The following is a 21,781-nucleotide window of genomic DNA, read 5'->3' on the forward strand; positions in this document are numbered from 1 at the left end:
TTTGAGGTATTGCTCAAAACATCAAAGGCAGATATTGTTGGGATATCAGATATGTGGGTGTCACACAGATATAAGGAATGCAGAACTGTAATTTGGGGAGTACAACGTCTACAGAAAGGATAGACAGGATAGGAAGGGAGGAGGGGTTATGCAATTAGTTAAGGAACACATAAAATCCAAGGAAGTGAAGCCGGTCGACATCACTGGACAGTGAAGTGTCAAGTCAGTTTGGTGTGACATAAACATTGGGAGATCAAAATTGGGAGTAGGAGTGTGCTATAAGCCTAATGATTCGGATGAGTATAATAAGAAACTGTACAGGGAAATAGAGTGAGCCAGTACATCAGAGAGTCTTATAATGGGGGATTTTAATTTCCCAGATATTGACTGGAATTTGTGGGTTGGTCACTCACACTAGCAAGGCTTTTGTGGATTTATTGGATGATTGTTTTCTACATCAGCATGTTCAGGAGGCAACTAGAGGGAGTAATACTCTTGATTTGATTATCAGTAGTGATTCTTCATGCATTAAGAATCTGCAGATAAAGGAACCACTAGATGGCATTGATCACAGTGTGCTGAAGTGGGATTTACTCAAAGAGGTAACTACCATCAGGGGGAAAAAGGAAGGGTTATTGCTTTCGTAAAGGCGACTACGATGGTCTGAGACAGTATTTAAATTCTATACAGTGTTACCAACTGAAATTACCAACAACAAATTCAAAATGGGAAGCATTCAAAGAACTTATCTTGGAAGCTAGTAGGCTTTACATACCAACTAAGAAATATTGTTCAAGGTTTAGGCCTAAATGGATGTCAGATGAACTAATGAGACATATGACAGAGAAGAAAAATGCATGGGATACATCTAAATTAACACGTGACACAGAAGCCTATGATAGATACAAGTTGATCTGTAACAAAGTTACAAAGGAGGTTAGGCAGGCAAAGGCAGATTACTAGAAATCTTTGGCAAGGGATGCAAAGAAAAACTGTAAAGAGTTTGTTTACTTATAGAAACTCTAGAAAGAAGGGGATGAATCAGATTGGCCACTTGATATCGATGGGTCAACTGTTGATGATCCTGCTCATGTAGCTAACAAACTAAATGAATATTTTGCATCAACATTCACACATGAGGAGTTATTCAGCGAGGGGAATGCCAGATGTGTATTCAACTCTGGCAGTAAGCTAGAGAATCTTGTAATAACTAAGAGTAAAGTGGAGGAGAAATTGTTGAAGATAAACACAAGAAAGGCACCTGTGGTGGATGGGATCTATCCAGTTATATTAAAGGAGGCAGCAAAGGAAGTAAGCAAACCCTTAGCTATTATTATGAGAGCTTCCTTGGACTCAGGGGAGGTACCCACAGACTGGAGATGTGCAAATGTAACCCCAATTCACAGAGGAGGATCAAAGGCTGACACAAGTAATTATAGACCTGTGAGTTTAAATTCTGTTCCAGGAAAATTAATGGAGGCACTGGTTAAAGAAGCACTGCAGGATCATCTAGACAAGACTTCAGTTATAGCTCGGACACAACAAGGTTTTGTTAAGGGAAAGTCTTGCCTGACCAATTTGATTGGATACTATGATGTAGTCACAAAAGAACTGGATGCAGGGAATAACTTTGATATTATATACTTGGATCTTAAAAAGGCTTTTGATACTGTTGCACATGGAAGACTGCTGCACAAAATTGGAGCAGTGTGGCATTGGAGACAAATTGCTGCTACGGATAAAGGGGTGGTTGAGGGGGAGAAGACAGAGAGTGGTAATCAATGGATACTGCTCATTGTGGACTAATGTTATTAGTGGAGTCCCTCAGGGTTCAGTGTTGGGTCCATTATTGTTTCCTGTATTTATAAATGATATTGATGATGGTATATCAAGCTTACTGTCCAAGTTTGCAGACGATTCAAAGGTTGGCAGGATTGTCAAGGACACTACTGACACTATGCTGCTGTAACAGGATCTGGAAAGGTTGAGCAGATGGGCTGAGAGGTGGCAAATGAAGTTTAACATTGACAAATGTAAAGTACTACATATGGGAAACAGCAACCCCAGAGAAACGTATCAACTCTGCGGTACTACACTGACAGTGGTAGAGAATGAAAAGGACCTGGGGGTAATTGTGCAGGCAGATATGAAGTTCTCTGAGCAGTGCAGACGGGCTGCAAGAGTAGCTCATGGTGTCTTGTCAATGATATACAGGATTTTTTCTAGCAGGGATAAGGAGGTGATTATTCCCTTGTATAAGGCAATGGTCAGGCCACACCTTGAGTACTGTATACAGGTCTGGAGGCCACATTTCAAGAAGGATGTAGAGCTGCTGGAACGAGTACAGAGAAGGGCAACAAGATTAGTGAATGGAACAGAGGGGTACTCTTACGAAGAAAGGCTTAAGTTTTGCAAATTACAGTGTCTGGAGACTAGGCACCAGCAAGTTGATCTGATAGAGGTGTATAAAGCCTTGAATGGTTTGAGCATGGTCAATGCTGATGGAATTCTTCCTCTTGCTCAGAATAATCACCTGAGAGGGCATAAATTAAAATTGAGGAAAGACACATGTAGGACAGACGTGCGGAAATTTGCTTTTAGCCAGCAGGTAGTTGGTTGGTGGAACAGACTTCCATCCCTTGTCGTGGAAGTTGATAGCCTAAATAAATTTAAGGCTCAGCTGGACAGGTATTTCGAACGAACGGAGGGGTGAAGTGGAAGTGGGTTTTTTCTTTTTTCTTTTTTTTTTTTTGGCTGATGCTGCATAAGCTTGCTTTCTTGCATCATATGCCTCTACTAATGCTAATATTTATCAAATTTTGCCTTCATGCAGCATAACTGCTGCATATTTACCTGTGACCCCATGACAAAAAAAAAATTAGATAAATTATTAGCTTGTAATGTTTTATGCTCTAAAAAGATGTGTACTTTAGGGCCTTTTCTTTTATTAATGGCCCTGATATCAGCATTTTTTGGTCTCAAACCAACAAACTCAACTTAAAAATGCCTTTGCCTACATCTTCATAGTCATAATTTTGCATGGTTTCATATGGGCCCATATGAAACCAAAATGAGAAATTGGTGAAATAATAAGCACTTTAATTTCTTAAAGAATTACTGATTATTCTCAGACATTTCATAGTATTTCCTGTACCACTTGTTCAGAGACTATAAAGGGAGCAAAACTGGTAAATTATGGTGACTTGGTTTACATAAAGTTATTAATTTGATTACACATTTCTTATTTGTGTAAGGTTTTGCTAGAATTAGTTAACAAATAGCTATCAGCAATCATCAGATAAAGATTAAATTTTTTACAGTTGTAAATAGTGTTACATTAGTCAAGAAGATTTTAATAATTAAAATTAAATAAATGAACATTAAGTAAATGAATAACTATGAAAACTTCAACTCTTGTAATGTTATCCTTATGTAATGCTCTTGTACCGTAATGCCATACTGATGACCATCAGCCTCATATCAGTGGCATAGCCAGGGTAGGGTCAGCAGGTATATTGTACCCCCTGACACTGAAATCTATTATTATGGCACTTTTTAGCATTAGGCAATTGGCACTTTATTTTTGTGAATGTACTGGCTGACAAAAATCCTGGTACACTACTGCCTCATATATATCAAACAGTGGCTTACAATTCATTATATTTATATATTCTGTATTTCTCAAAATAAGAATGTTTTCAATTAACTAACCAACCAATGATTAGCTCCAGTTAAGATCTTCTGGAGTTAATCATTGGTTAGTTTGTCACTGATAGTGAGGGTACTTAGAACAAGAAAAAGAAATTTGGATGTTGCAGGATTAGATTTAATCTTTGTGAGCATCTTAATTTTGTGGATCGGTTCAAGATTACATTTGAGGGATGGGGGTTATTTTTTCGAGTTATGCTTTATTATGGTTCTTATTTTTGTTTTTTTATCTGCTCTAATACTCTGCTTTTGAAAGCAGAATTCTAAAGGTTAGTTTGTCACTCTCAGTGACAAACTAACCCTATGATTAGCCCCAGGAAAAATTAACCGGAGTTTTAATTCAGAACATTCTTAGTTTGAGAGTCGAGCACAGAACACTCTCATGGAATGTGAGGCTGATGGGTTTTATTTTTTATGAAAACCCCAAACACAAGAGGTATTAGAACCATTAGTATTTAGCACCATGCTTGGGTTGGAGGTTGAGAAGACGAAAGAAGATATTTGTTGACATTAGACTTGAACTTCTATAGACTGTAATTTTCAGGAAACACGTATGAAGGAAGGTTGTTCCAGAAAACGGCACTTGAATGAATAAACTAGGAGATGAAAACTTGGTTCTCTGAGTTTGAAGCTGGACAGCAAATGGATCTTGGCTGGTGGTGGCACATGTTCAGACTGTTTTGAAAGAGAGAGCGGGCATTATAGAAGCCAATTCAGAAGAACAGTGCCCATGGAAGTATCTGTCGAAAAGGCATGCATCTGAAACAGTACATCTATAAGACAGAGAGAGGAGAGACTCTGTTAGATGAGTCATTAATTAAGTTAACTGGCCTCTTCTGAATGGAATCCAGAAGCCTGAGAGAGGTTTTGGGGGCATCATCCCAGATGTGGTAACAATATTCCATGGTAGAGCAGATTTGTGATTTTTATGGAAAGAGAAAACCAAGTTTTTTAGATGCAGAGGAAGCAATATTTGTAATGTGCTTGTGCCAAGAGAGATTGGAAGTCAGGGTAATCCCCAAAAGAGATATATCATTTTGTCTAGAAATCAGAGTGTCACCAAAGATAAACATTGGAGCAAAAGAATCCTTTTTGCGAGATATAAGACAAGACTGAGTCCTAGAAGGATTGAAATCAACTAAGTTGTCTTTGCCCCACTGGAGAATTACCTGGAGATCAGCATTTAAGAAATTGGTAGCAGATATTCGAGAAGTTAAAGCTGATTGAGCAGGGCAAGGTTTTTCAAAATAGAAAGTGAAATGAAATGTGCTATCATCGGCAAAACTATTGATAGGATTTCCAGAAAATGGAAGAAGGTCATTAATATACGAGAGAAAAAGAGTGGAGGTAAGAACTGAACCTTGGAGGACACCAGCATTAGTGGAGAAGTTAGAAGACAGAGCGCCATCTACCATCACCCTCAGTGAGCGGTCAGAGAGAAAATTGGATAACCAATTACAAAAAACAGTTGGTAAACCATAAGATAGAAGCTTGTTTAGAAGACCTTTATGCCAAACATGATCGAAAGCCTTTCAGATGTCAAGAGCAACTGCTTGTGTTTCACCAAACTTTTCCGAATTAGTCCATAAATGGGTAATATTAGCCAGAATATCACCAGTGGATCGAAAATGATGGAATCCATACTACCGATCGTTGATCAGATAGAAGGTTTCTAGGTAGTTTAAAAGTTGGCGGTTAATTGATTTCTCCATTACTTTAGAAAGAATAGAAGTAATTGCAATAGAACTTGTCACCCTTTTTAGGAACTGGCTGGATATGAGCAAATTTCCAGAAGGAAAACACCTTTGGAATAAGAAAGAGGAATAAGAAAGTAAAAAAAGGTGGCAAAGTACAGGAGTAACTTCAGGAGCACAGGTTATGAGAACAAGTAGAGAAATACCATCAGGATCTGGAGCTTTCTTAGCATCAAGATTAGTCAAGATTCTTCTGACATTCTTTTGACGGAAGACCACAGGAGGCATTGAACGGAGTGTGTTGGGAATGGTGGGAAGCGTTTTACCAAGGTCATTAATACATGAGTTGGAAGAAAAATGGGATGCTAGCAGGTCAGATTTTACCTTGGCAGAACCATCTGGTTTTGACAGAGGTGGAAGCAGAAATGGGCAAAAGTTGTGGCCAATAGCTTCGGCAAGAGACCAGAATGCTCGGCTACCATTAGGGCAAGAAGCAAGTTTTCCACTCTTAGCCTGTTCAAACTCTAGTTTGCACTGATTAATAACTGCTTTACAATTGTTGCGAGCTTTGGTGTAGGCAGAAAATGAAACTGAAGAATTGGAAACAAACCAATTACGATATGCAACGTTCTTCTCTTGATAAGCCTTAGCACATTAATTGGAAAACCAAGGTTTAGATAAAGGACGAGATTTTAAAGTGGAGTGTGGAATAAAGGATTCCATTCGTACAAGAATAATTTCACTGACACGACCTGAGCAAACGTTGACATCAGAAGTTTTTAAACAGTAATCCAACCAAGGAAATGAAGAAAAGAAATCTCGCAGGTCATCCCATTTTGCATTCTTGTAAGGCCAAACAATATGAGGTTGGGAATAGCCATGAGATAAAGGTTCCATTGGAGAAGAGACAATCACCAAGTTGTGATCTGACCACTTCGACCGTGTACTTAGAAGGGTTGTTTGTGAGAAAAAGATCAAGCGTGCTGGCTGTATGGTTAGGGTTGCCTGGTATTCTTGTAGGTAAAAACAATTTGTGCAATGTCATTAGAAATTGCAAAAGCCTCAGCATCCCAACCAGCTGGGTCTGTGTGACTAGAGAATGGAAGCCAGCTAGAGTTGGGAACATTAAAATCACCAAGGAAAATTACCTCACCGTTAGGAAAGTTGGACTGGAGAAAGTCAGGTTGCAAGGAGAGGAAGTCAAAGAGCTCCAAGTGGTTAGTGGAGTTGGGAGAATGATAGAGACAACGGATGAATTTGACAGAATGAGGTAGAGAGATTTTAAGCCAGAGAAGTTCGAAAAGAGGAGATTTCAAATTACCAAGTCTCTGACAAGGAATATTGGAATGGACATATGCACAAGTACCACCTTTGAGGCGAAAGGAAACATACAGAAATAATTTGGCCAACTCAGATGAGTAGTAGTTGAATCAACCAATAACTGAGATTCTGTCAGAAAGAGTACATGGGGTTTGGCAGAGTGAAAGTGGAAATGGACATTTTTGAGACTGAGACTACATATATTTGTGAAATGCTCTAGGAAGTGCTTGGGAGGTTTAGATCTTTTTGCACATAAGCTTTCTTTATTAGTTTGACAATTCATGGGTGTTCAGTAGTAAGAAAAGTGGGGGGGGGGGACATGCTGTATGAAGTAATGAAACTTTTGGATATGGCGTGTACATAGTAAGAATATACCCAGATCCTTGACATAACGTGGCCTCGCCAATGCCCCCCCGCATACATACTACTTGCACTCCCTCCAGTCACTATCTGGCAGAGTAGAGGTAGCAAGATTATATACTAGCTGATCCAGGAAGCTCCTAGAGTGTTACCAATAGGGTCGGTTCGGTGTACTAACTAGTGGCAGGCCTGCGAAATCCGTTTTAGAGCTGTACCCTTAAAATGTAAGGAAGTTTCGATCTTACCATGATGTCCATCATAACCTCAAAAGACATCAGTCATACTGCATGATGGAAGAGATGGGGAAGGTTTGACTGGAACTAGGCTCTGGAGACTAAACATGGGTTCCACCACTTCAAGCCTCCAATAAGCAAAGTGGTGGTATTTCACCGGTTGATGAGAGTCATCTACCACCTAACATTACCTGGTAACACAGAGGGGTGGCATTCCTCCATGTAGTGTCAGCGCCACACTTCGACCCATGCTTACGTTGGTTCACACCTGGGTGGTCACCCACAGTGTGCTTTCATATAGGGGTTATACCCAGGATTACTAACAGTCCCACCATCGTGAAGGTGCAAACAGAGGATCTTGCTATCACAGACCGACTGGACTTTGCCGAAATTGGGTCCACTTGACTTGAGTGCCACCTGAATATCAGTTCCATCAGCATTTTAGACTCCCAGATAACAGCTTCTCTGGCATATCTGAGAGAATGTCTGCAATACCCTCAAGGACCAAATTGCTCTGTTAGCATTATCATTAGTAGAGGACTATGACGGAAGTAAGGTAGCTTATATAGCATCAGTCAAAAAAAAAAAAAAAAAACCCTTCCCATTTCACCCATCCATTTACTCCAAATGCTTGTCTAGTTCTGCCTTGAACTTATTTCATTTTTCGCCTCTGTGGCCCTTCATAAAGAAAAATCGCCAAAAAAGTGGAACAGCCTTTTTCTTCACTTGTGAATGCATATAAGAAGTCTAATAACATGTTTATATATCATATTAGTATTAGAATTAGTAATGGCGGCATGGTGCAAGAAAGCCTATGGCATATGCTGCACCAGCCAAAAAAAACCAGAATAAAACAATGATAAAAAAAATAATAATAAATAAATAAATAATAATAATTAATAAAAGAAAAGGAAATTAAACCTATCATCCTATGCGCTTCCCTGACCCGAAGGTACTATCCAGATGACCTTTGAATTTCCCCAAACTGTCAGCCTCTACCACCCATGTAGGCAACTTATTCCAGTAATTTATAGCTCGCTGGCTAAAATAATACTTCCTGCAGTCCAATCTAAACATTTCCCCCCGTAACTTGAATTTATGTCCCCTAGTTCTAGCATCATTTATAATCTTGAAAATTTCGTCCTCATTCATTTTATTTACTGATGCCTCTCGGAGCCTTAAACACCTCAATCAAATCTCCTCTAAGGTGTCTAAGTCTCCAAACTCTGCAACCCACATATTCAAAGTCTTTCTTTATAAGGACGCCCTTTTGCCGATCTCACTAGGCGAGTTACCCATCTTTGCACCCTTTCAAGAAGCTCGATGTCCTTCTTTAGGTGCGGTCTCCGTACTTGAACACAGTATTCCAAGTGTGGTCTAACATAAGCCTTATATAATAGGATTATCACGTCCCTATCTCTACTTGCAAAAGTTCGATAGATCATCGATAGGACACCATGGGCCTTCCTTGCAACCTGTTTACAATGCTCAGAGAATTTCATGTCTGACTGTATCATAACACCCAAGTCCCTTTCCTTCAGTACTAGGTTTAGCTGAACTCCACCAAGTGAATAGGTTGTTTTGTTATTACTGTTTCCCAGGTGTAATACCTTACACTTTGTTTGATTAAAGCATAGCTGTCATTTTTCTGACCATTCCTGAAGTCTATCTAGGTCTCTCTGAAGAAGCTCAACTTGACAGTGATCATTAACTTCTCTACCAATTTTAACATCATCTGCAAATTTAGACATCACGCCCTCTATCCCTTTATTGATGTTGTTTATGAAAATTAAAAACAACAGTGGTCCTAATACTGATCCTTGGGGAACCCCACTTCTTACATCAACCCAATGTGAGGAATAGCTATTTATCACAACCCTCTGCCTCCAGCCCTGAAGCCATCCTGCTATCCATCTAAGGATTTTCCCAGTGATTCCAACCTGTTCCAGCTTATAAAGCAACCACTCATGTGGGACTGAGTCAAAAGCTTTACTGAAATCTAAATAAAGAATGTCGAAATTATTCCCTAAATCCAGCTCGTGAGTGACCCTTTCAAAATAGCGAACCAGATTTGTTAAACATGATTTTCCCTTTACAAAACCATGCTGAGTATCCTTGAGAATTTCAATTCGATCTAAATGATCCTGAATTCCACCCCCTGATCATTGCCTTCATGATTTTCCCTACCACTGAAATCAGACTGACACGTCGATAATTTCCCACTTCACTCTTAGAGCCGCCCTTATGTATAGGAGATACACTGGCACTTTTCCAATCCAAGGGAATCTCCCCAGTCTAGTGATGCTTGCATAATTAGCCTCAATGGTTCAATGCACTCACTTGCCGCCTCCCTTAAGATTATAGGGTATATTCCATCAACTCCAGGAGCCTTACTGGCCTGTAGGCTCGAAAGTTTTTTCATTAAATAATCTTCTGAAATTTCAATATCATTAATTACATATTTTTCAACTTTGCTCCCGCAATTTCCCATTGCCACAAAAGGTTTTTCATTTGTAAATATCGATGCAAAATAATTGTTGAGTTCATCTGCAACGGCAGCTGGTGTATTTAATACTATCCCCTTTCCCCTTACATAAAGATCTGATCTGGTTTGTCCTGCTCTTCTTGGCATTTATATATGTGAAGAATTCCTTATCCCCCCCCACACTCTTTGCTCTGTTTGCTAGCGATTTCTCATAAACTGTCTTTGCCTGTCGAACCTTTTCTGTGGCTCTATTACAGATCATCTTGTAGTTGTTATAGGCTGCAGTACATTTTATTGCTCTCTAACCTTTCCATGCCACCTTTTCTGCTCAAGTAATGTGACAACTTCACTATTCATCCAATTTGGAACTCTCCTCATGGAGGGGTGAAGTGGAAGTGGTTATTTATTTATTTTATTATTTTTTTTTTTTATTTGGCTGATGCTGCATAAGCTTGCTTTCTTGCATCAAATGCCTCTACTAATGCTAATGCTAACTCTGAGATTTAATTGACACTATTCTTGACTCCTGGTTTACTAGGTGAATTGTGAAATAAGTTTTTTTCTGGTGGAAAAAAAAAAAAAGGTATATGCACTACTAGCTATTTCTTGCAAAAGCCAGCAGATCAAGAAGTTCAGCCAGTAGGGTGTGATCAGAGATGATCATCTGGAGAACTCTGATATCAAAACTTGATCTGGAATTGGAAGAGGGCAGAGGTAAAAATATTTGCAAAGTTGATGGTAAAATATGGTTCTACAAAACATTGAGTTTCTCAAAATACAATAAACAATCATTTTTTCTGCACTTATTTAAATATACTGATGAAATTTTTCTATAGGGGAGGCAATTCAATAGAAAAACAATAGAAAAAGGAACAAGGTCCCCGAACTTGTTCCTTTCAATGAATCCAGATCTAAAAGTCAGGCTAACAAATTTTCAATAGCTAAGATTATTTATGTAAATAACTTCTACAATCAATATTTGATGGAGGAGATAAAAAATAATAATAAAAAAAAATTTTTTTTTTTCTTTCTGAGTCCTAATTTCCTTGGATTAATTCTGTGCGCAGTTAAACTTCTCAAGTCTTGTACTCCATTATTCACTTATTTTCTAGGAATAGAGTAAATCCAGAAAACCACCCAAGGATAGAAAAAATTGTTCTGGATTGGCCATTTCCCTATCAGAGCCTGATTGTTCAAAACATGTTTTACCTCAGAAACATAAAATATTTTTACTGCACTTCAACCACAAGGGGAAATGTCTGACATTGTCTATTGCTATTCATGAATGAAATCAGCAACTAACTAATAATTAACAATCAAGAACTCAAAGCTTCTGAGTTCCACAATTCAAACAAGACTGGTGGGATGTGGTTACCAAAACAACTTTTAGATTGCAGTGTTCGTAAACAACATCGATGTAACAACCTCCATTCATTTGATTTTACCAAAAAGTAAAACAAATAATAAAAAAATTTTTCATCCTCCTCTTTATTTTGAGGTCATCCCTTAACATAATACCAAGGTTTGTTGAGTATGAATGGATGCTCACCATATAAGACAGGTATACTATTATGTTTCTCCCCTCTGCCCATTCTGCTGATTCCTGTATGTCATTGGTCCAGCAGGCTTCCAAATTTCCCAAAATGATCAGCCTCAGTTACCCATGGATACAACTTAATCCAATAATTAACAATTCATTAACTTAAGGTGAACTTTCTACAATCCAATCAATAATTCTTCCAAATTAGTCTGAATGCTACTAGCATCAATAATACATAAAAATTTCAACTTCATTCATTTTATCCCCTTTAGAGCCTTATAAACCTCAATTAGGATTTTTCCTAAAGAACCTATCTGCCAAGCTCTGTAACCCAGAGATTTAAGTCTCCCCATATGGGAATCTTTTAGCCACTCTCACCAAACACACTGCCGGTCTTTAGAACTTTTAAGAAGCTCAATATCTGTTTTTAGGTGTGGCATTGATACCTGGACACAATATGCCAAGTGTGATGTCACAATTGCCTAAATACAGTAGCATCACAACCTCCCTGCCTCTACAAGCAATATTCAATAAATCATCAACAGGCCAATATAGCTCTCTTTTCTTTCTGTCTGTCTGTCTACTGCAGAGAAAACTTCATGTTTGGCTGTATAGTAATTACCAAACCCTTTTCTTCATCCACTGTTTTTAATTTAAATCATACTGCATAAATTATTTTGAGATTAGTACCAGTAGTAGTATAAACCAGCCCAAACAATGCAAGGAGGCAGGTAAACTTACTGTTAGTATAGTATTTGGCCAATGATGCAAGAAAGCAGGCTAAGGTGTGAAGCAGAGCCCATAAGCAAAAGGATACAAAGTCCAAGGGAGATTCACCATGAAAGGATGAATGCAAAATTTTGACATACATGTGTAATTATGATTTTATATTAGAATATTTCAAAATTTTACATCCTGGGTTGACATTTTGAATAATCAGAAGATATAGTTAAAAGGGATCAAAATTAAATATAGTTTTGAGCAGAGTCGCTGTGCATTAAAGTTGCACGATAAGAGTTGGCAAAGAACTGCAAACTGTATGAGCTGTCATTACAGAGCATTTCTAGTTCAATTCTTAGTTGATTAAAGAGTTCTAATGTGTTTGCTGGAAAAAAGTGACTTAGAATGTCAAGGTTTTTTAAGTTGCTTTGAAGAAGATGTCTTGTTTGAGCATTCCTGAGGGCTTCTTGATGAGAGTGAAATAAACCGTCAATGCTGGGTGTCTAATCTTCCCATTACCAGTTGGGTTAATGTGAAAATGTTTCTTGTGTTAATTACTAGTAGTGTGTAAAATAAAGTGTCAGCTGTCTGATGGTACCAGGGGTTTCCATCTCTGCAGTCACAGTAGTAATGGAGGCATGTGATGCAAGAAAGCAAGTTGTAGTTGTTGTTTGGGGTTTTATGGTGCAAAAGCTGCTTCGGCTATATTGCACCCAGAAAGCAAGTGTATAAGCTTATGTAGCATCAGCCAAAAAAAAAAAAAAAAAAAAACAATTTCACATGTCCATTACCTCTAAAAGTTTGCCCAATTCTTCTTTGAATTTATTTAAACTATCAACTACCACAATGACATATGGAAGTTTGTTCCAGCAAGTAATCACCCACTGGCTAAAGGCAAATTTCCACACATCTGTTCTACAACTGTCTTTCCTCAATTTGAATTTATATCCCCTCAAGTTTGTAATCTGAGCAAGCAGAAGAATCTCATCAGAATTCAGCATGTTTAACCCATTCAAGGCCTTATATACCTCAAACAGATCACCTCGCAGGTACCTACTTCCCAGCTGCTGCCATTTGCAGAACTTAAGTCTTTCTTGGTAAGAGGATCCCTTCGTTCCCACTCACCAATCTAGTTGTCCTTCTGTGCACACTCAAGCAACTCTACATCTTTCCTAAATTGAGGCCTCCAGACCTGTAGGCAGTACTCAAGGTGTGGTCTGACCACTGCCTCATACAAAGGTATAATCACCTCCTTTTCCCTACTAAAAAAATTCCTGTATATCATTGACAATACCTCATGACCTGCTCTGGCAGCCTGTCTGCATTGCTCAGAAAACTTCATATCTGACTGCACAATTACTCCCAGGTCTTTTTCACTTTCTACCATCCTAAGTGAAATACCACACAGTTTGTATGTTTCTCTGCGGTTATTTCTACCCATATGCAGTACTTTGCATTTGTCAATGTTAAACTTCAGTTGTCACTTCTCAGCTCATCTGCCCAAATTTTCTAGATCCTGTTGCAATAGCACACTGTCATTAACAACCCAGCCAACCTTTGTATCATCTGTAAACTTTGACATTAAGCCTGACATACCTTCATCAATATTATTGATGAATATACAAAACAACGATCAGCCCAACACTGAACCCTGGGGTACTCTACTAATAACATTAGTCCACAAAGGGTGGCGTCTATTGATTACCACTCCGTCTTCTCCCACTCAACCACCCTTTTATCCATTGTAGCAACTTATCCTTAATACCATACTGCTACAATTTGTACAGTAGTCTTCCATGTGCAACAGTGTAAAAAGCTTTCCTGAAATCCAAGTATATGATATCAAAATTATTTTTTGCATCCAGTTCTTTTGTAACCACATCGTAGTATCCCATCAGGTTTGTCAGACAAGACTTTCCCTTAACAAACTCATGCTGTTTCTGAATTATTACTGCAGGCTTGTCTACATGATCTGTCAATGCATCTTTAACTAGTGACTCCATTATTTTCCCCGCAACAGAAGCTAAACTAACTGGTCTGTAATTACTATTTATTTATTAAGTCTGTTTATTGCTCTGCCGAAGAGCAATAAACTCATCCCCCTTAGATCCCCCTTTGTGAACTGGAGATACATTTGCACTTCTTCAATCCGTGAGGTTCAATCTCTGAGTCCCAGGATGCTCTCATAATTATGGCAAAGGGTTTGCTTACTTCCCTTGCCACCTACTTTAATATAACTGGATAGATCCCATCCATCCCAGGTGCCTTTCTTACGTTTAACTTCAAGAATTCCTCCTCCAATTTGCTCTCAGTTATTCCAAGCTCATTAAGCACCCTGTTACAGTTTGATAAACTTCCGACATTTTAGATGTAAAATACTCATTCAGATTATCAGCTATCTGAGCAGGATCAAAGGTGAAACCATCGACTAATAAACCAGCACTGCTTAACTTAACACAATAAAAATAGTGTACGTGGGTTTTTAACGATTGTTATATGCTCTTATTTTTCGATATATTACAAAACACGAAGTATAAAAACAGAGATAAAACACAAACCTTTCACTGACAGAAGTCTCTTTCTAGTAGAATGCATATCAACTACCTCCAGCAATGCATTTTTACAATTACCGTTCGAAAGTTAAAACAAACTTGTAAATCTAATTCTCGTAAACACAGGAGGAAAGGTTAAAAGCCTTTGGATGTTGCTGTTTTTTTTTTTTTAATTTCCGCCAACTAAACCCACCCAGAAAACTTTCAAAACCAACGTGCTCAAGCGTCGTGATTTCACAAAAGTGGTAACAAAAATTTTCGAGAAAATAAAAAAAATCATGAATAATCATCTACGACAGCTTTTTTTTTTTTAATAATTAATTGGAACTTCAGTTTAGAAGTTGACTTCTTCGACACACCTAGACATAACAACACCCGAATCACACGTTTATTCTCAGTCAGAAATAGCGCGCACTTCTACAGGCTTCACGTGCTGCGTATCAAACTGACTGATTTTAAAACTGAAGAGCAAATCCCCTCACACACAGACAGAGCTGTGCCGAAGGCGAGGCGAACGGGGCTCTTACCTCAGGTTAAAATCTGAAAGGGGCGCCAAAATAAAGATTAAATAATTTTTGAAAAGGATGACGCATAAAGAAATCTGTTATATTTTTATAATAAATACTGCTTATGAGAATAAAAATCACTTTAAACAGGTATTATTTTATTTTTATTAAAATGTGTACCAGATAATGAATTTTCATAATATACATGTTTTACTTGCAGAAATGTTAAACAGATTTGAACTCTATTTACCCCATGAGACTAACACAAGTTGGCTACTCTTGGATATACAAGTTGGAGTTGAAGAATAAGAAAATACTTTCTGCCATGAAACAGACCTTAAAATGTTTTCTTAAACATTACTGGAAGACAATTTACATAATTGTCATCCCTTTAGATTGCTTCCTCTGGTTTTAGTGATAAACAAACAGGAAAGTAAAACTGCTTTCGTCATACTTTGGGTTGCACTTTACTGGTTAGCAGAACCAATCCCATTAGCAGAAACAAGCCTTATTCCAGTTGTTTTGTTTCCACTATTTCAAATCATGAGCACAAAAGAAGTTTGCAGTTATTATATGGAGGTAAGCACTGTTATCAACCATTTGTGAATTCCTTGTATTAATTAGTATAATATAATAATTTCAGTGAAAAATATACGATTTACTCATATCAGATTTATTAGCGTAAATTTCTTATTATGAATATACTGCATTTCTAAATGGTGTTACTGCTTTTTAACACAGAGAAGATTAATTATAATAGAAATATATATGCTTGAAAATTAAAAAGTAAAAACACTCAATCAAAAAAAATTCCTTAAAAATTACATTTGAAAGTCTGTCTTTTTTGGTCACTGTGATCATCCCAAACCATAAACTACAGATGCTCATACATGTTGTAACAAAATCACTAATGGGATAAGATATAGATCATGTGGGAGTGCATCAGTCCATTGGGAATATTAATGAGATCATTTATTAGATTCCAGGAGGATCTTCCCCTGTATTGAAGAAGTACCAATGTCTCCCCAATCCATAAAGGAGGTGCAAAAGATGGTGAGGAACTGTAGACTGGTGAGTTTGACTTTAGTGGTGGATAAGATCATGGAACCTGTGGTTAAGGATACAATACATAACCAAGTGGTTAGGGGCAAGAGTGCAGTAGTACATGCTCTTTGAGTGGACTGTGGATCTAGCCCACTTGACTGCTGAACATGGGTGCTGGCAGCATGGTGCAAGTGCACCACCTTTGGATGTCGAAGTAATAAACAATTTTTAATATTCTCATTAATTTATTGAAACATTGAACTGATACAAATTCACCAAAAAAAACTAAAATATTAATTCAAATAATTTATTAAAACAAGAACAAAAATAGAATAACTTGCAAAACAGAATTATACCCCTTTAATTTTCATCATTATATTTAAATAAAAATTGCAATCTTCTTGGCTGCTCTGTGAATACAGTTTGATATAGTTGCATTCATAAAATCTTCATTGCCAGTGATGAAGCTTCACACCTTTTTTTTTTCACTCTGCCCGAATGCGCTCAGTCTGCATAGTACTTTCTCCCACCAATCACGAAATGTTGGCTCAGCTGTACATGTAAATCAGTCAAACTTGACTTAATTAAGATAGCACGTGAATTTGAAAATTTGTTGAACAAACCATTTATTCCCACATACACCACCTTCAGTCTGTGTGGGTAGCACAGTAGTATCGTCACCATCCTCCCCACATTCAGACACAGCATGGGTTTGTTAAGGGAAAGTCTTGTCTGACAAATTTGATAGGATATTATGATGTAGTTACAAAGGAACTGGATGCAAAAAATAATTTTGATATCATCTATTTGGATTTCAGGAAAGCTTTTGACACTGTTGCGCATGAAAGACTATTGTACAAATTGGAGCAGAATGGTATTAAGGGTAAGTTGCTACAATGGATAAAAGGATGGTTAAGTGGGAGAAGACAGAGGGTGGTAATCAATGGGTGCTGCTCTTCACGGACTATTGTTATTAGTGGAGTCCCACAGGGTTCGGTGTTGGGTCCACTGTTGTTTTGTATATTTATCAATGATATTGATGAAGGTATATCAGGCTTAATGTCGAAGTTTGCAGATGATACAAAGGTTGGCAGAGTTGTTAATGAAAGTAATGGCCGTGTGCTACTGCAACAGGATCTAGATAATTTGGGCAGATGGACTAAGAAGTGGCAACTGAAGTTTAACCTTGACAAATGCAAAGTACTGCATATGGGTAGAAGTAACCCCAGAGAAACGTACCAACTGTGTGGTACTACACTTAAGGTGGTAGAAAATGGAAAACACCTGGGCGTAATTGTGCAGGCAGATATGAAGTTTTCTGAGCAATGCAGACAGACTGCCAGGGCAGGTCATGGGGTTTTGTCAATGATATATAGGAATTTTGCTAGCAGGGAAAAGGAGGTGATTATCCCTCTGTAAAAGGCAATGGTCAGGCCACGCCTTGACTACTGTGTACAGGTCTGGAGGCCTCATTTTAGGAAGGATGTAGATTTACTTGAGCGTGTACAGAGAAGGGCAACACGATTGGTGAGGAGAATGAAGGGATCCTCTTACCAAGAGAGGCTTAAGTTTTGCAAATTGTAGTGGCTGGAGACTAGGCACCTGCGCAGTGATCCGATTGAGGTATATAAGGCTTTGAATGGGTTGAGCACGCTGAATTCTGATGGGATCCTTCCACTTATTCAGATTACGAACCTAAGGGGGCATAAATTCAAATTAAGAAAAGACAGATGTAGAATAGATGTGCGGAAATTTGCCTTTAGCCAGCGGGTGGTTAATTTCTGGAACAAACTTCCATCTGTCGTTGTGGAAGTTGATAGGTTGAATAAATTTAAGGAGGAACTGGACAGGCATTTGGAGGGAATGGTGTGATTTTTTTTTTTTTTTTTTTTGGCGATGCTGCATAAGCTCATACACATGCTTTCTTGCATCACATGCCACCACTACTACTACTACTACTACTAGAAATGTATTTTAAATAAGTCATAATTTTTTTAATTATTATTTTTTTTTTTAGGGGAGGCGCAATTTTTCGTTCTTGCCTCAGGTGCTAAAATGGCTCGGCATGGTCCTGCGCACAGAGAAGTAACATACTACTCTATGATCACACCTAACTTAGAAAAAATGCTATTTATTTATTTAATTAATTCATTTATTTATTTAATTAATTCATTCATTTATTTAATTAATTAATTCATTCATTTATTTATTTAATTAATTCATTCATTTATTTATTTCCAAACTTCACACTTTTCAAATTTGAAATTAGCAGAGAATACTCTCTTCTCCACCAGAGGAGTGTTATTTATTCGAAGTAGTGCAATACCTAGGCAATCGTTGTAGTAGTAGTAGTAGTAGTAGTAGTAGTGGCATGTGATGCAAGAAAGCAAATGTATGAGCTTATGCAGCATCAGCCAAAAAAAAAAAAATCACACCATTCCCTCCAAATGCCTGCCCAGTTCCTCCTTAAATTTATTCAACCTATCAACTTCCACAACGACACATGGAAGTTTGTTCCAACAATTAACCACCTGCTGGCTAAAGGCAAATTTCCGCACATCTATTCTACATCTGTCCTTTCTTAATTTGAATTAATGCCCCCTTAGGTTCGTAATCTGAAAAAGTGGACCGATCCCATCAGAATTCAGCGTGCTGAACCCATTCAAGACCTTATACACCTCAATCAGATCACCGCGCAGGTGCCTAGTCTCCAGCCACTGCAATTTGCAGAACTTAAGCCTCTCTTGATAAGAGGATCCCTTCATTCCCCTCACCAATCTTGTTGCCCTTCTCTGTACACGCTCAAGTAAATCTACATCCTTCCTAAAATGAGGCCTCCAGACCTGTACACAGTACTCAAGGCGTGGCCTGACCATTGCCTTATACAGAGGGATAATCACCTCCTTTTCCCTGCTAGCAAAATTCCTATATATCATTGACAAAACCCCATGACCTGCCCTGGCAGCCTGACTGCATTGCTGAGAAAACTTCATATCTTACTGCACAATTACTCCCAGGTCTTTTTCATTTTCTACCACCTTAAGTGTAGTACCACACAGTTGGTACGTTTCTCTGGGGTTACTTCTACCCATATGCAGTACTTTGCATTTGTCAAGGTTAAACTTCAGTTGCCAGTTCTTAGCCCATCTGCCCAAATTATCTAGATCCCGTTGCAGTACCACACTGCCATTACTGTCATTAACAACCCTACCAACCTTTGTATCATCTGCAAACTTCGACACTAAGCCTGATATACCTTCATCAATATCATTGATAAATGTACAAAACAACAGTGGACCCAACACCGAACCCTGTGGGACTCCACTAATAACATTAGTCCAAGAAGAGCAGCACCCATTGATTACCACCCTCTGTCTTCTCGCATTTAACCATCCTTTTATCCATTGTAGCAACTTACCCTTAATACCATTCTGCTCCAATTTGTACAATAGCCTTCCATGCGCAACACTGTCAAAAGCTTTCCTGAAATCCAAATATATGATATCAAAATTATTTTTTGCATCCAGTTCCTTTGTAACCACATCATAATATCCTATCAAATTTGTCAGACAAGACTTTCCCTTAACAAATCCATGCTGTGGCTGAATTATTGCTGCAGTCTTGTCTAGATGATCCTGCAATGCATCTTTAACCAGTGACTCCAATATTTTACTAGGAACAGAAGTTAAACTAACTGGTCTGTAATTACTCGTGTCACCCTTCGATCCCCCTTTGTGAATTGGGGATACATTTGCACATCTCCAGTCCGTGGGAACCTCCCCTGAGTCCAAGGATGCTCTCATAATTATGGCTAAGGGTTTGCTTAGTTGATTTGCCGCCTCCTTTAATTTAACTGGATAGATCCCATCCACCCCAGGTGCTTTTCTTACGTTTAACATCAGCAGTTTCTCTTCCACTTTGCTCTCAGTTATTACAAAATCATTAAGTATCCTGCTACAATTTGATAACCTTCTGCCATTTTCAAACCTTAATAATTCCTCACGTGTGAATGTATAAGCAAAATACTCATTCAGTTTGTTTGCTATCTGAGCAGGATCATCAACAGTCGAACCATCGATGTCAAGTGGACCAATCATATTCAGCCCCTTCCTTTTAGAGTTTATATAAGTAAAGAAATCCTTGCTGTTTTTCTTAGCATCTTTTGCCAAGGATTTCTCGTAATCTGCCTTCGCCTGCCGAACCTCCTTTGTCACCTGATTACAGATTAACTTATATCTGCCATAGGCTTCTGAGTCGCTTGATAATTTATATGCATCCCATGCATTTTTCTTCTCTGTTACGAGTCTCATTAGTTCATTTGACAACCATTTAGGCCTAAACCTTGAACAATATTTCTTAATAGGTATGAAACTTTTAGTAGCATCCACGATTAATTCCTTGAATGCGTCCCACTTAGAATTTACTGTTGGTAACATCGTCAGTTGATCCCACTGTACAGAATTTAAAAACTGTCGGAGACCACTGTACTCGCCTTTACGAAAGCAAAAACCCTTTCCTTTACCCCTGATGGTAATTATATCTTTAAGTAAATCCCACATCAGTACATTGTGATCCTAATGGTTCCTTTATCTGCAAAATCTTAATACACGAATGATCACTGTTGATAACCAGATCAAGAGTATAACTTTCTCTGGTTGCCTCTCGAACATGCTGCTGCAGGAAACAATCATCCAATAAATCCACAAAAGTCTTACTGGTGTGTGAGTGACCAACCCACAAGTTCCAGTCAATATCTGGGAAGTTAAAATCCCCCATTATAAGACATTCCGATTTACTAGCCCACTCTATTTCTCTGTACAATTGTTCATTGTACTCATTCGAGTCATTAGGCCTATAACACACTCCTACTCTTATTTTTGCTTTCGCAGTGCTTATGTCATATTGTGAATGTGTTGACAATATGAGATGTGAATAAACCATGCAATCGTACTACCTGGGTAGTAGAAATGATGGAAGTGCCATACCCATGCATAAACAACCTCTTTCAATTTCAACCTTATTACCAATCTAACTTTACATACAATCAAAATCTATTGATCTGTTATTTGAAATCGGCTTTCGATAACAAACAAACAAAAAAACATTATCATATTAAGGCCACCCGATAATAATCTCGTCTACTCGTTCGTGTTATGTCTGTATATTGCGTGCTAGGTTTAACATGTTTAGCTGGAAAATCCGGTTTTACTGGGTTATCTTGATGTTCTCGCCTGAGAAGGACTCACTAGGCAACAGAGTGAAAAAAGCCCATAAAAGTTCCTCGCCTTATGGACGGGTTCAAACCAGGTCCATGATTATAATCTCCTGTGCTACCCCGACAATTTCTTGTCCCGGACAACGACACAATACGTACTCAGAAGCCCAGTATTACTACTAGCAAAACGGGATGGCCACAGACTACTAGGTGGCAATCATTTCAGCATAAATAGCTTTTGTATCGTGTTACCGCTACAGAAAAAGAAACAAAAAAAGAGATGGGGCCAAAACTGATGACAGTCACCCAAGCTAATTACTACTAGACAGTAATAGCGGGAAGATTAAAAAAAAAAAAAAAAAAGGCCTGTTGTAATTAACTGTTCGATATCATTCATACTAAGT

General features: G+C 38.2%; 1 protein-coding gene across 1 annotated transcript in view; it reads right to left on the reverse strand.

The window, feature by feature from the left end:
* Positions 1-14,711, reverse strand: part of mms4 (Methyl methanesulfonate sensitivity 4) — a 219,978-nt gene extending 205,267 nt beyond the window's left edge. The window contains exon 1 of the mRNA XM_090371307.1: positions 14,619-14,711. Coding sequence (XP_090227433.1) covers positions 14,619-14,655 — 37 coding nt within the window. The 5' untranslated portion in view covers positions 14,656-14,711. The remainder of the gene's footprint in view (positions 1-14,618) is intronic.
* Positions 14,712-21,781: the final 7,070 nt, after the last annotated feature.

The sequence above is a fragment of the Mastigoproctus giganteus genome, chromosome 4 (assembly GCF_048544385.1).
Source record: "Mastigoproctus giganteus isolate SK-2022 chromosome 4, ASM4854438v1, whole genome shotgun sequence".
NCBI lineage: Eukaryota > Metazoa > Arthropoda > Arachnida > Uropygi > Thelyphonidae > Mastigoproctus > Mastigoproctus giganteus.